Source organism: Nuphar pumila, chromosome 6 (genome assembly GCF_984573655.1).
Source record: "Nuphar pumila chromosome 6, dmNupPumi1.hap1.1, whole genome shotgun sequence".
NCBI lineage: Eukaryota > Viridiplantae > Streptophyta > Magnoliopsida > Nymphaeales > Nymphaeaceae > Nuphar > Nuphar pumila.
This window is the reverse complement of record NC_143254.1, coordinates 4,208,837-4,222,314: the sequence shown is the minus strand read 5'-3', so window position 1 is coordinate 4,222,314 and position 13,478 is coordinate 4,208,837. Positions and strand designations below refer to the sequence as shown.

At 36.0% G+C, this 13,478-nt stretch overlaps 1 protein-coding gene across 1 annotated transcript in view; it reads right to left on the bottom strand.

The window, feature by feature from the left end:
* The window catches only part of LOC149833699 (protein transport protein SEC31 homolog B-like), an 80,348-nt gene extending 67,376 nt beyond the window's left edge, over nt 1–12,972 (bottom strand). The window contains exons 1-7 of the mRNA XM_090010961.1: nt 12,342–12,972; nt 11,822–11,876; nt 11,624–11,746; nt 9,960–10,056; nt 9,816–9,852; nt 9,582–9,687; nt 9,433–9,490 (exon numbers count right to left, since the gene is read on the bottom strand). Coding sequence (XP_089867087.1) covers nt 9,433–9,490; nt 9,582–9,687; nt 9,816–9,852; nt 9,960–10,056; nt 11,624–11,746; nt 11,822–11,876; nt 12,342–12,658 — 793 coding nt within the window. The 5' untranslated portion in view covers nt 12,659–12,972. The remainder of the gene's footprint in view (nt 1–9,432; nt 9,491–9,581; nt 9,688–9,815; nt 9,853–9,959; nt 10,057–11,623; nt 11,747–11,821; nt 11,877–12,341) is intronic.
* Nucleotides 12,973–13,478: the final 506 nt, after the last annotated feature.

Below are 13,478 nucleotides of genomic sequence, written 5' to 3'. Positions count from 1 at the left end.
GATCTTACAGGCATAAAACCAAATTGATTTTCCGATATCATGACAACCTTCCTCAACCTAGACTCAATCACCCTCTCCCAAAGTTTCATAGTATGACTCATGAGTTTTATACCACGATAGTTTGTGCAATCTTGTATATCACCCTTATTTTTATATAGAGGCACCAAAGTACTCTTCCTCCACTCATTAGGCATCTTATTTGTTCGCCAAATCTTGTTAAAAAGATTTGTCAATCATTCTAAACCTTTCTCTCCCAAGCATTTCCAAGCCTCGATAGGTATACCATATGGGCCAACTGCCCTTCTTGATTTCATTTTCTTCAAAGTCTCTGCAATTTCTTTTTTTTGAATCTTGCGCATGAAGTCACGATTCATCTCATGAAAAGGAATGGAAAAGTCTCCAAGATCCTGAGCATGACTTTCATTAAATAGCTTATCAAAATAATCTTTCCATCTCTCCTTAATCTCCTCATCTTTGACTAAAACCCTTTGCATTTCATCTTTGATACATCTAACCATACCCAGATCCCTCGATTTCCTATCTCTCATTTTTGCAATCCTATAAATATCCTTCTCACCCTCTTTGGTATCCAACTTGTCATAAACCTCCTTATATACCTTATCCCTCGCGTTCCGAACTACTTTTTTAGCTTCCTTCTTTGCTATCATATACTTCTCCAAATTCTCATTATCACGACTTTTACTTAGATTTCTATAACACTCTCTTTTAACCTGGAGAGCAAGTTCATCCCATAGAGGGGATAGAGAAATATAAGTCTTTAATACTCATATCTCCTTGCTTGGTTCCACTTATTTTTTCTTGTAAAAAGAACTGTTTAGCAAGGTCCTTTTGAGTGTACATACCTTTCATGAAGAACCATGATTCATTTGCTTTTTTGAATTTGGCTAAATTAGCACAAATCTTGAGTTTCACATTATTCATAAACCATGCCAATATTTTGGCATGCTCACTTTCCCAATCTTAGACTTTATATTGATATTCTTGAATAGCTTTGGCCTTTAATTCATCCGTCAGGGCTTTTTCTTCATTCCCCTTCTTGGTGAGCTTCAATTGTGGTTTCGAAATGGTTCCACGTACATATCCCCAAAGTATTTTACCTTTAAGGTTAAGTTGTTTTCCATAGCGGCCGTCAACATTCTATAGTTGGTCCCATTTAATTTGAATAAAAGATCAATCTTTGCATCTATGTCGGACATTGTGGAAGGAGTTGAAGAAGAACAAGGGTATGAATCTCAATACCACTCAAACATAAAAGAGAATAGTCCCAAGAGTGCTTCCAAAACCTAGTGGCTTTGATACAATGTAATAAAACACCAGTACAAAGAACCATGTCACAAAGTGACTACAAGAGATGCACAAGTATACAAACAAGAAGCCACTAATGGGCAAAATACAATAAGCCACAAAGGGGCAAGTGAGAAACACACACAATATGAGAGAGAGAGAGCTTAAAAATATAAAGAATCACTTATTGAAAATGCTTTAACAAGCATTACATAATGGTGGGGCAAGACCCCTTATTTATACAACAAATGGAAGCAAAAGAGGCTCCCATAGAGTCATTGGGAGCCCCTCCATCTCCCAACGGCTCTTATGAGGGCCCATTACAAAAGCTAAATAAAAATAAAAGAAAAATAAGAAAACAAAAAATAATAAAAGACAAAAAAAGGTCCCTAATGGACATGCATATTTACAAGTGAAAAAGACTAATTTGCCCCTAGTGAGCATTACAAAAGATATATATATAGATACATATATATGAAATATATATGTATATATATATAACATCCATATATTTTAACAGAGCACACCCTTAGGCACATCGTAGGCATCTTGCATAGACATTTGTGACTATATGCCAAACACATAATCCTCGAGTCTCATATTAAGGTTCAAAGGGGTCTCAGGCCATGTGCAATACTAAATGGCAGAACCAGGATAATGGATGGCTAATGAGTAGCACATGCACCTGCATGAATCCATGCCATCAAATTTATCTCTCATCATTCTATTAGCAGATTGGAGAGCCATGATAAATGTTGCACCTCTTAAATTTTATATATATATATATATATACACTAGGGGTAAATTGGTCTTTTCACTTGTAAATACACATATCCATTAGGGATATGTTTTTTGTCTCTTTTATTTTTTTGTATTATTTTCTTTTACTTTCTTTCTTTTTTCGTTTTAAATAGAGCCCACCATAGAGTCGTTGGAGCCTCTCCAACGGTCACAAATGTGTTTCCATTTAAGAATGCATTCTTAACATCTAACTGTTATATAGGTCATTTTCTAATGAATGCTACTGCAATTAAAGCCCTAACTGTGGTCATACGAGCTACTGGGGCAAATGTTTTCTCATAATCTATTTCATATTCCAGAAAGTATTCCTTCATGATTAATCTTGCCTAATATCTTTTTAGGGACCCGTCATTTTTTGTTTTGATTTTAAAGACCCATCTACACCCTATTGTCTTCTTTCCTTTAGGAAGAGGTTGAATTGCCCAAGTGTGAGCCTTATGTAATGCATCTAATTTCATTTTCATGATTTCAACCCATTCTTTTATATTCTTAGCTTTGTTGTAGTTAGATGGTTCATAAGCTAGAAGACAAGCCCTATAGTTAAGAGAAAATGGTTCATAAGAGACAAATATATTTAGAGGCCTATGTATTGTAGGACATTGTGGGATGATTCTCTTTCTTCACTTGAGTCATTAATAGACTCAAAATTACAAATGTCATTATCAACAATTTCATTATTTGATTTAGGTAACAAATCAAATAAGAAGGCATACTCGGATTCTTAGGTTTTTCAAAAGCAAATCCATTTTCATTTTCAAGAAAAGTAGCATTTCTAGAAACATAAAGCTTATCATTTGTTTGAACATAACATTGATAGCCTTTTTTATTTTCGGCATATCTAAGAAAGACACATTTTATAGCTTTAGGATAGAGTTTGTTATATTTTTCAAGAAGCACAAAATATTTATGTCCAAATACCCTTAGCCTTTTCAAGTCAGGAGAAATTTTAAAAAGTTTTTGAATAAGAGATTTGTTTTCCAATGTTTGAGAAGGCATTCTATTTATTAGATATACTGCGGTTAGGATGGCTTCGGCCCAAAAAAAAATTGGAATTTGTTTTGAAATAAAGTCCTAATAGTTTCAATCAAGGTTGCCAGACTAGGAGGTGGAAGCAGGAAACGATACCGGAAGCGAAAGCGGGAAACGATACCGGAAGCGGAAGCGAGAAGCAATGCATTTTAAAATGTATAGGAAGCGAGGAATAAAAAAAAGAAATATAATAATTGAATGTGAATCATAATGAAACACAAATAAAAACTAAAATAAAAGTGACTAATATTAAATTTCATGATTTTTTAGTGTAAGAATTAAATTTTTAACAAAATCTAAAAATGATGATTACCAATCTAGAGAAAGCACATGAAAGTGAATGAGAAGAGCGAGAGAAAACACATAAAAAACATGAAAAGTTGAGTAAGAGAACATATAAGATGAATAAATGAAGTGTGTAGAAAGCATAGGAGAAGCATGGGGGAATCGAGGTTCTCATCAAGTTTCGGAAGCGAGGAGTATCGCACTTTTGCAGCGAGTTTCTGGGAAGCAAGCTTCCCACCTATCTAAGAAGCTTCTGGTAACTCTGGTTTCAATAATGTGACGATGCTTTCTTTCGGAAATGTCATTTTGCTGAAGGGTCTTAGGACAAGATTTTTGGTATACAATTCCATGTGTTTTTAGATACAATTGAAATTCATTTGAAAGAAATTTTCTCCCAGAGTCTGAGCAAAAGCCTTTAATATTTGTTTCAAATTGATTTTTAACAAGATTATGAAAGTTTTTAAAACACAAAAAAACTTTGGATTTGAGTTTGAAAAAATATATCCAAGTATGTCTACTAAAATCATCTATGAATGTAACATAATATGAATAACCACCTTTTGACATAACAGGAGCGGGACCCCATTAATCCGAATGCACTAATTCAAAATTTTTATTAGACAAGGAGGTTCTAGATCCAAAAGGTGTCATTTGCATTTTTTCAAGTATACAATCTTCACATACAAAATCTTTATCTTTAAAAAAAATCAAAAATGAAAAATGAGATAATTTGGATGTACTTGGGTGTCCTAATCATTTATGCCAAAGATCTAAATTAATGTCTTCGACATGATTACAAAAGGAGTTTTTAGGTAAACACAAGGAATCCATATAGTAAAGATCTTCTCTTCTATGGCCTTGCCCAATCAACTTTCCTGACTGAAGATCCAGAACCCAACAACCCTTAGATGAGAAGATTACTTTACATCCATAAACAAAAATTTGAGATACTGAAAAAATATTTAAATCCAATTTTGGAATAACCCTCGCTTTTGGGACAAAAAAATTTGATATATTGTTGAGGTTTCCTATACTTTTAACTTTTAAAGAGGTACCATCGGCGGTTGATACACAAAAAATATGAATTAGTGCAATCGGATAATAGACTCATTATGAGTCATGTGAAAAGAGGCACCTGAATCCAAAATCCAAGAAAACTTACCTGGAGGAGAAGAGGAGGAAATGACGGCGCCGAATGAATGAGTAGCCTTAAGTATTTGTGAGACAGCGTCTGTTATTTGAGCAATGGTCAAATCATTGAAGTTGCTCCCTTTCTTTGTTTCTTGAGGTTCTTCACTTAAGGCGGTCACCTTCTTAAATTTTGGACAATCCGGTCTTATATGCCCTGGTTTTTTACAATGATGGAAAATGATTTTGCCTTTGTATCCTCCCCCATTATGTCCTTCTCTGTTAAATTTTCTCTTAAAGTGAGATGGTTTATACATTTTTACAAAATTTTCGGGTCTAGACATGGCAAGGACCTCATCATTAGACTTGGGCATTCCAAGTCTTGTTTCCTCTTGGTAAATTTGAGCAAGAACCTCACTTATAGAAGGAGTTGAGGTCCTATAAAGCAAAGAGGACCTAACTTGCTCAAATTCCGGTCGGAGGCCATAAAGAAAAGAAAAAAGATTTTCTTTTTCTATTTGAGATCTTCTTATTTCAATAGTCGAACCTTCCCATTTTGGTTCTAACATGGCTAGTGTAATAAGATATTGCGAAAATATAAAGAGTGCATACAAGCACTTACAACAATGAATAAAAGAGACAATATCACAAGTCCACAAAGGGACAATACAAGCACAAGCCTTTAAGAAGGCAACAATATAAAAAGCCCCTTATTGAGAAGAGAGAAAGCTCTCAGGAATGAGAAATATACAAGGGGTTCACCCCTATTTATACAAGAGGGAGAGGAGAAAAGGGATGGCCAAAAGGCCTCAAAAGGAGAGCCAAAAGGGGGCTCCCATAGATTCGTTGGGAGCCCCCAACAGTCACATCTGTGACCGTTGGGGGCTCCAACGACTCTAAGGTTGGAGCCCCTTTTAGTCCTCAAAAGAAGGAAAAAAAGAATTAAAAATTAAAAAATAAAAATACATTTTATCAAAAAAACGAAAATAGTTGTTTCCTAAAACAACTAGGTGAAATTACAAAAATACCCCTATCGGGTATTGATGTAATATACAGTGTATATATATATATTAGATACATTTTAACAACTAGTTCATCCCAAATAGGAGATAAAATACCGTAAAAATCTCTTACACTTTTAACTCCTTATTTTGCATTGTGTACCTTGTCTTGAAGATAGTATAGCTAAGTCATATCTTTTCGAATGAAGGTACTTTTTAGAAAAATCCATGCATCACATGCTTTTTTAAACTTGATGATGTTGGTGGCGATTTTGAACTCCATTGTATTCATAAAGCATGAGAGAATTTGAGCATTGCTCACTTCCCGATCCTTCAACTTGTTTTGATATTCTTGCAAAGCTTTCTCATTTTCTTCTTCGGACAAAACTTTGACTTGATCTCCTTTTCTTTTTGTCAATTTGAGTTGTGGTTCATTAGTGGTACCACTAACAAAACCACATAGCTTCTTACCTTTGATGTGATTCTCCATTGTTGTCGCCCACATCAAATAATTGTTTTCATTGAGCTTGTAGGAGATGATGGAGGCGGGGTCTCTTTCCCCGATAATGATAAAAAGAGTTTTGAGTAGAGGAGTTGGAAGAGGACCAAGAGTTGAAGAGCACCACCATAAGTAGAAAAATTAAGATAACTTTTCACTTCTTCAAGAGCCAAGCTCTAATACCATGTAACTAATCAAGGGTGCATGAATACAATGCCAACAAATGGCTACACAAGTGCACAACAAAATTGTGGTCTCTAATGGACCGATCACAATCTCATAAAAGAGATAAAAAACACGAACTTCACAGTAACACAAAGCAGCCTATAAGATAAAAAGGATTTTATAAACTCACACAAAGTGCTTCTAAGAGCATACTTACAAGGATAGAGTAAGGCTCTATTTATAGAGCCTCACTTGTAGTAAGGGGAGGCAATCCAATGACTAGTTGAACTGCCTTCCAACAGTCCTTATTACATTTTATAAAAAGGGTTTTAGTCAAAGATGAGGAGATTAAAGAGAGATGGAAAGATTATTTTGATAAGCTATTTAATGGAAGTCATGCTCGGGATCTTGGAGACTTCTCCATTCCTTTTCATGAGATGAATCGTGACTTCATGCGCAAGATTCAAAAGAAAGAAATTGCAGACGCTTTGAAGAAAATGAAATCAAGAAGGGCAGTTGGCCCAGATGGTATATCTATCAAGGCTTGGAAATGCTTGGGAGAGAAAGGTTTAGAATGGTTGACAAATCGTTTTAACAAGATTTGGCGGACAAATAAGATGCCTAATGAGTGGATGAAGAGTACTTTGGTGCCTCTATATAAGAATAAGGGTGATATACAAGATTACACAAACTATCGTGGTATAAAACTCATGAGTCATACTATGAAACTTTGGGAGAGGGTGATTGAGTCTAGGTTGAGGAAGGTTGTCATGATATCGGAGAATCAATTTGGTTTTATGCCTGGAAGATCAACTATGGAAGCTATACATCTTCTTAGACAACTTATTGAGAGATATATAGAGAGGAACAAATATTTGCATATGGTTTTTATTGATTTGGAGAAGGCATACGATAGAGTACCTAGGGACGTTCTCTGGTGGACAATGATGAAGAAAGGTGTTTCTCTCAAGTACATTAGTATAATTAAAGATATGTATGAAGGAGTAGCAACCAATGTCTGCACTTGTGGAGGGGTGACAACCAATTCTCCTATAACGGTTGGGTTACATCAAGGATCTACTTTAAGCCCTTTCCTATTTGCTATAGTGATGGATGAGCTTACGAGATCAATTCAAGAAAATGTGTCGTGGTGTATGTTGTTTGCTGATGATATTGTTTTGATTGATGAGTCTAGAGCTGGGGTTAATGCTAAGTTAAAATTATGGAGACAGACATTGGAAGCAAGAGGTTTTAAGTTGAGTAAGAGTAAGACAGAATATATGGAATGTTGGTTTAGTAAGCAACGAAATAGAGATGGGAGTGTAGTGAAGCTTGGTGAGCAAGAAATATCGGTGGATGATTGTTTCAAATATTTGGGATCTATCATTCAAAAGTATGGAGAAATTGATGGAGATGTAAATCATAGGATAAAGGTTGGGTGGATGAAATGGAAAAGTGTGAGTGTTGTGTGATCGTAGAATGTCATTGCGGTTGAAGGGAAAGTTTTATAGGATGACTATTAGGCCTGCTTTACTATATGGTACAGAATGTTGGGCTGCCAAGAGACATCATATTCAAAAAATGAGTGTAGTTGAGATGCGTATGCTTAGATGGATGTGTGGAAATACAATAAAAGATAAGATTCAGAACGAGGAGATGCGTAAGAAGGTAGGCGTTGCACCCATTGAAAATAAGATGAGAGAGAATTGTTTACGGTGGTTTGGACATATTCGGCGAAGGCCTAATGATGCTCCAGTTAGAAGGACGGAGAAATGGAAAAATATATTAGTTAAAAGAGGTCGGGGTAGGCCTAGGAAGACTTGGATGGAGATGATTGGAAAGGATATGAAGGATTTGAACCTCACCAAGGACATGGCATTGGATAGAAATGATTGGAGGAGAAGGATTCACGTGGAAGACCCGGAATGATTTTCTTTTTTGGTTCATATCGCCGACCCCAATTGTTTTGGGATGAAGGCGTAGTTGTTGTTGTTGTAGGTAAAAAATAAAAAAGCCAAAAATACATTTCAATCCCCAATGGACTATACTAAATACATGTTCTAAAATGACCAAAATACCCCTTACTGATATATGTATATCAGTCAAGTATGTATACAGTATTTTAACACATAGTTGATGTCATCTAATTTCATGGGCATTATGGTGACTTTATCATTGTCATCCATCATTTACAAGGGTGAGAAAAAGAAAGAAAGATAGATGAGAGAGAAAAAGAAAAAGGAGAGAGAGAAAAAAAAAGATAAGGGAGAAAGGAAGAGAGCACAATCACAAATTTGCATAGCCAATCTATCCTCTAAACGCCTTCCTTATTCAATAAGAGTGGCACAAAAGTCACGTGAATCACGAACAAGAGGATGAATCATCTTTTGCTAAGGAGACATGAAAAATGAGGTGAAAAATCTCCAAGATCTAGAAGCTTCAAAGCTCTGATACCATGTAATGAAATGGTGATCTTTCACAAAAGCATAAAAGCTCACAACGGGTGTCTATTGGAGACACTACAAGCACAACCCACAAAAGGTTATAAATGGAAGAACACAAGATAAAGTAATAAAATTTTATTTCTCGTGAGAAATGCTTAAGAAGCATTGGAATACAAAGGAGTCACCCCTATTCATACAAGAAAAGGGAAGAGTAAGAAGAGCTCTCTAAGTAACCGTTGAACTAGGTCCAACGACTATAAACTAGTCAAGATCAAATGTGATCTTGACTAGATTAAATCTCTAGTTCAAAATGAACTAGATGAAAAATAAATATAGAGAAAGAAAAGAAAAAACAATAAAAATAAATAAATATTATATTATTATATTATACATTACATTTTTATATTTTTAACAGCGTATTAACATCATGTCCCACTCCTGCATGTGATATAGTGTGGGAGCTCCTACCTCCCTGAATTTGTTCTCTGTTTTGAAATATAGACCTACCGCTTTTCTTAAAGTTTAAGAAGAAAATACATAAAATAACAATCCCAAAATCACCAGAAAAGGATATATGTATTGGACATATAAGATAACAACAAGGAGAAATATTATTCATTATGGGAGTCATCAAAATCACTAATGCGTATTATCAGAAGTAATTACAAGAAACTAAATCCACTAAATTCTATAAGTTGATACACTGGATAGTTGCAGCACAAGGCACCAGAGAACCCCTAACTGAAAAAGCAAAGAAAAAGAGGGTGAGGCAAACCTTTAGAGTGCCCTACAAATTCCTTCATTGGCGATATCGTGTTTCTCATGTCCCAAACCTGCACAGGAGGTTCACAAGAAATTTCAAATGGCTGTTACAACAGTAGAAAGAAAAACCAACAAACAAGGAAAACCAGAAAGGCGTTGCACCCTTAAGGATGGAGATCTATCATCATCAGAAGCAACAACAAGCTGAGTAGCAATATCAGGGTTCCACTGCAAAACGGAACATCGCCTTCTACTTGAATCTGAAAAGCTGTTTCACATATTTAGAATACATTAGGAAATCATAGCTTAGACAAAAGGAGTATTGACTCGTGATGGATGTCTAATAAAGAAGGAAATCACCATCTTATCTAATATTTCAGAATGTATTCGAGTTACCTTATCACTGGTTTCTGTCTCTTCAAATCCCAAACAACTGTAAAATTATAAAGAAGATAAAAGGACATAAATCAGATTACAAGGTCAAAATGTTTAATCATTGTTTTCACCTTTCAGGGATCAACACTTAAACCATCTCTCTACCTGTTGTTCCACTATATGAAGTGGATGCCAAAATATGTTGCACCTTGTGGTTCCATGCTAGAAATGAAATTTCACCTTGTGCACCAGATCCAACACCCTAAGTAAATTAGAAGAATCACATATAAACTATTTGAACAAACATCAAAGTCCACCGAAATTTTTATCAAATACTGAAAAGCAATCAACTATCAGGGTGTCAAGTCTGATATATACTGGGACAACTATCAAATTGAGATTTTGATAGCAGTATGAAATCCAAAATACTGTCCCTTACTACCAAAAGCTACAATGGAACTTCTTTTGATATTAAAAAAACATGCACAGACTTGGGAAGTTCCAACAGGTTCAGGCGGTCCATTGTCATGAATGCTCTTGACAGCTATCAAATACTTTATTTAAGCTGACCACCTCCTACAAAAATTTATTCATATATATCTATCTTACAGGTTACAACAAACAAACAGACTTTCCTAAATTATACAGTAGAAATGGACATGAATCCAACATTACAGACATTTCTGCTCACATTCATGAGTGAATTTTTCCATGATCATTTTGTCTCGTTATTACAGGTCAACTACCGCTTGTAGAAATCATGTTCTAGCATCAGTACCCAAGGTAATTCCATTAGCATACATATAAAAAGCCAAGTAAGCAAAAATATAGCTAGAATGCAAGCCCTTCAAGCCTTAATCTTTATGTCCAAAATCAATAAACTCATGAACTTTCCTTCATACCATGTGCCTCTTGCAGCTATTTTCATCAAGTAGAATCACCCACACTACTCCCCTTATTGTTCTCCATCATGGTTGACCTTCCACAAGCATACACATGGATATCTAAATTTCTACTTAAGCCCATATCATAGGGATAGTTCATTTTATTCCCAGGCCATGTCCCCCTATATCATGGAAAAATACAAGAATAGCATGTGTATAATGTTGAGCTACTCTAGTCAGATAGACTTGAGTTACTCTAGTCCCTCCCTCACATGCGTGGGTGCACACATAAGCATGCATGCATGTCCACAAGTACACATGCACACACATATAATGACAGAAAATAAGAAGTGAACAAAAAAATTCTCCCAAAAACCAGTTACGATGAGGAATGTAAACAAAAGTTTCTGGATCTCTAAAAGTTACACTGTATGAACCTAAAAAGGCATATCATATCAAGCTATTTCTGTCTGTTTTCTTTAACTTAATTATCAGGATATGTTGTGCCTAAAAAACATTCCCACTCATCCACACCCTATAACTTAATTATCAGGGTATATTATGCCCTGAAAGTTGTACAGTCTTCCCATTAAACAAAATTTAGTGATGCTAATATCTTTACAATTAATTTAAATATTTGCAAATGCCATGTTCAAACTTTAACTTGCATCATGAACAAAACTGCAGCATGATCGACAATAATCAAACCATTTCTTACATGTATGATGTTAAATGAATAAACATGTAACTATCATAACTTGCTCTTAAAATCAAAATACCAAAAATAGCATTTCCATAATATGAACAAGGGAAAAAAATTAAATGGTTAGCATGCACTACTATGAGATAACAATTAGAACATAATACCATATGAAACCAGCAAAATGTTCAAAACACATGAAACAGACATGATGAATAGGGAAAGAAGAGAAGCCAAAGTCGCACCTTGAGGGACGGGAAGTGTGAAGGCTCTGCAGGATTTGAAAGATCCCAAATACAAAGTTCTCCATCCTCAGCCCCAGAAGCAAGTAAATTTGGTGAAGTCACATTGAATTCCAATCCACGGACCTGCAACCGAAGAAATATGAGCACCGGCTTGATGATCGTCCATATCAATTTCATGTTTAAATGTTCAACACCCACCGGTCCCGTGTGCTTCTGAAGGCGTCCAACCAGAGAGCCTTCAGCATCCTTCGAACTGCAAAACAGATCCAGACTTAATATGAGAATACTAGTCATGCGTGAAGTAAGAAAATCAAAACCAATTTCTGCCCACCAAGATTTGCCAATCAAGACCAAATTGTGCAATTTTCTATCCACTAAAATCAAGTACAGTTCAACACTTGGATCCTAACATGGGTATATCCCATGAAAATGGTGGACAATTTAACCATAAAAATAGCTAATATGAGTTCAAAACCAGAGACACAGTAATCAAAATTCAGCGAACACGTAGTGTGTTAAACAAGAAACCAAAAATAGCATAGAATTAAGACCCAAAATCCAATTGCTTCCTTCTGGAAAGAACAAAGTGGAGAAAAGACAAAAAAGAGAAGTAGAATCATCAGGTATACCATAGTTCAATTCTCAAACGCCAAAACTAAGAAAGAATTAATCAAATTCATGATTGGAAGTGTAAAATAAAGAACCAGAAAAGAATAACCTGATCAATTTGGTAGGGTTCCAGACGTTAATGCTCCCGTCAGCCAGTCCTCCGGCGATCAACCCGAGCGCGTACTCCTCGCTGACGGATCCGGGCTTCCCCCACGACAACCGATTAAAGCGCTCGTTGCTAGGGCATTCCCCCACCACGGGGAGCTCCCACTCGTCCGACTGGAAGTCCAATTTGAAAATCTCCAAACTGGCCGACGAGCTGAACGACAGATCAACCGCTCCGGCCATCGTCCCGGCTGCCAGATGAGGGGAGACCGGCGAGAACGCCGCCGACGCCGACCGAGACGCCCCTTTTATGCACGCCATGGATGCCGATCCCGGAAACCCTAATTCCGGACGAATCCCCTCCCTCTATTTTCCCCTCCCCCAGCCACAATTGTGAATATGCAATACCAGATCTGACGCAGATCGCGATCCTCTGAGACTGTAACCTACCGGAAATGTAACGAGAACTCGAAGGATCGCGATTCCCTGAGACTATATCCTACCGGGAATGTAGCGAGAACTCTAAATATCACGATCCCGTGGCGACGGAGATCGTGAAGAAAATCAGGAACCGAAGGACGATGAAGAATTTTTGCTGCTGCTGCTTCTTCTTCTTCTTCCCCTTTCCCTTCCTCGTCTCCGTTACACGTTATATATTTCTAATGTGTGAGCGAATGGATCGGATTTCGTATCATGGTTCGGAACTTTGATCAGATCCGATAAGTTATCTTCGCTTTGGATGTAAATCTTATATCAGAAGTTCAGAACCTTGAATGCGCTTTAGGGTCGGAGTTGGAAATCGCGCTTTTATAAATTGCCCTATAATCAAGCATTGTTATGGTAAGCACAGTGTTTTCATTTGTTTAACGGATGAATCAAGCATTGTTCCATTTTGTTTAACACCTGAATGAAACTTTATTCATTTTTGTTTTTGTTTTTGTTTTTGTTTTTACTTTTTGAAAACACAAATATATTGTTTGTTTTTTTGCAATGCTTATTTAATATTTTTTGTATTATTATTATAGAAAATTTAAAATCTATTTATTAATACAATATGCCCAATAAGAAGAAGACTCTGTCGAATAGAGGTCTAAGAAACAAACCTATATAATTCATTGTACAATGGAATCTAAGTCTATTG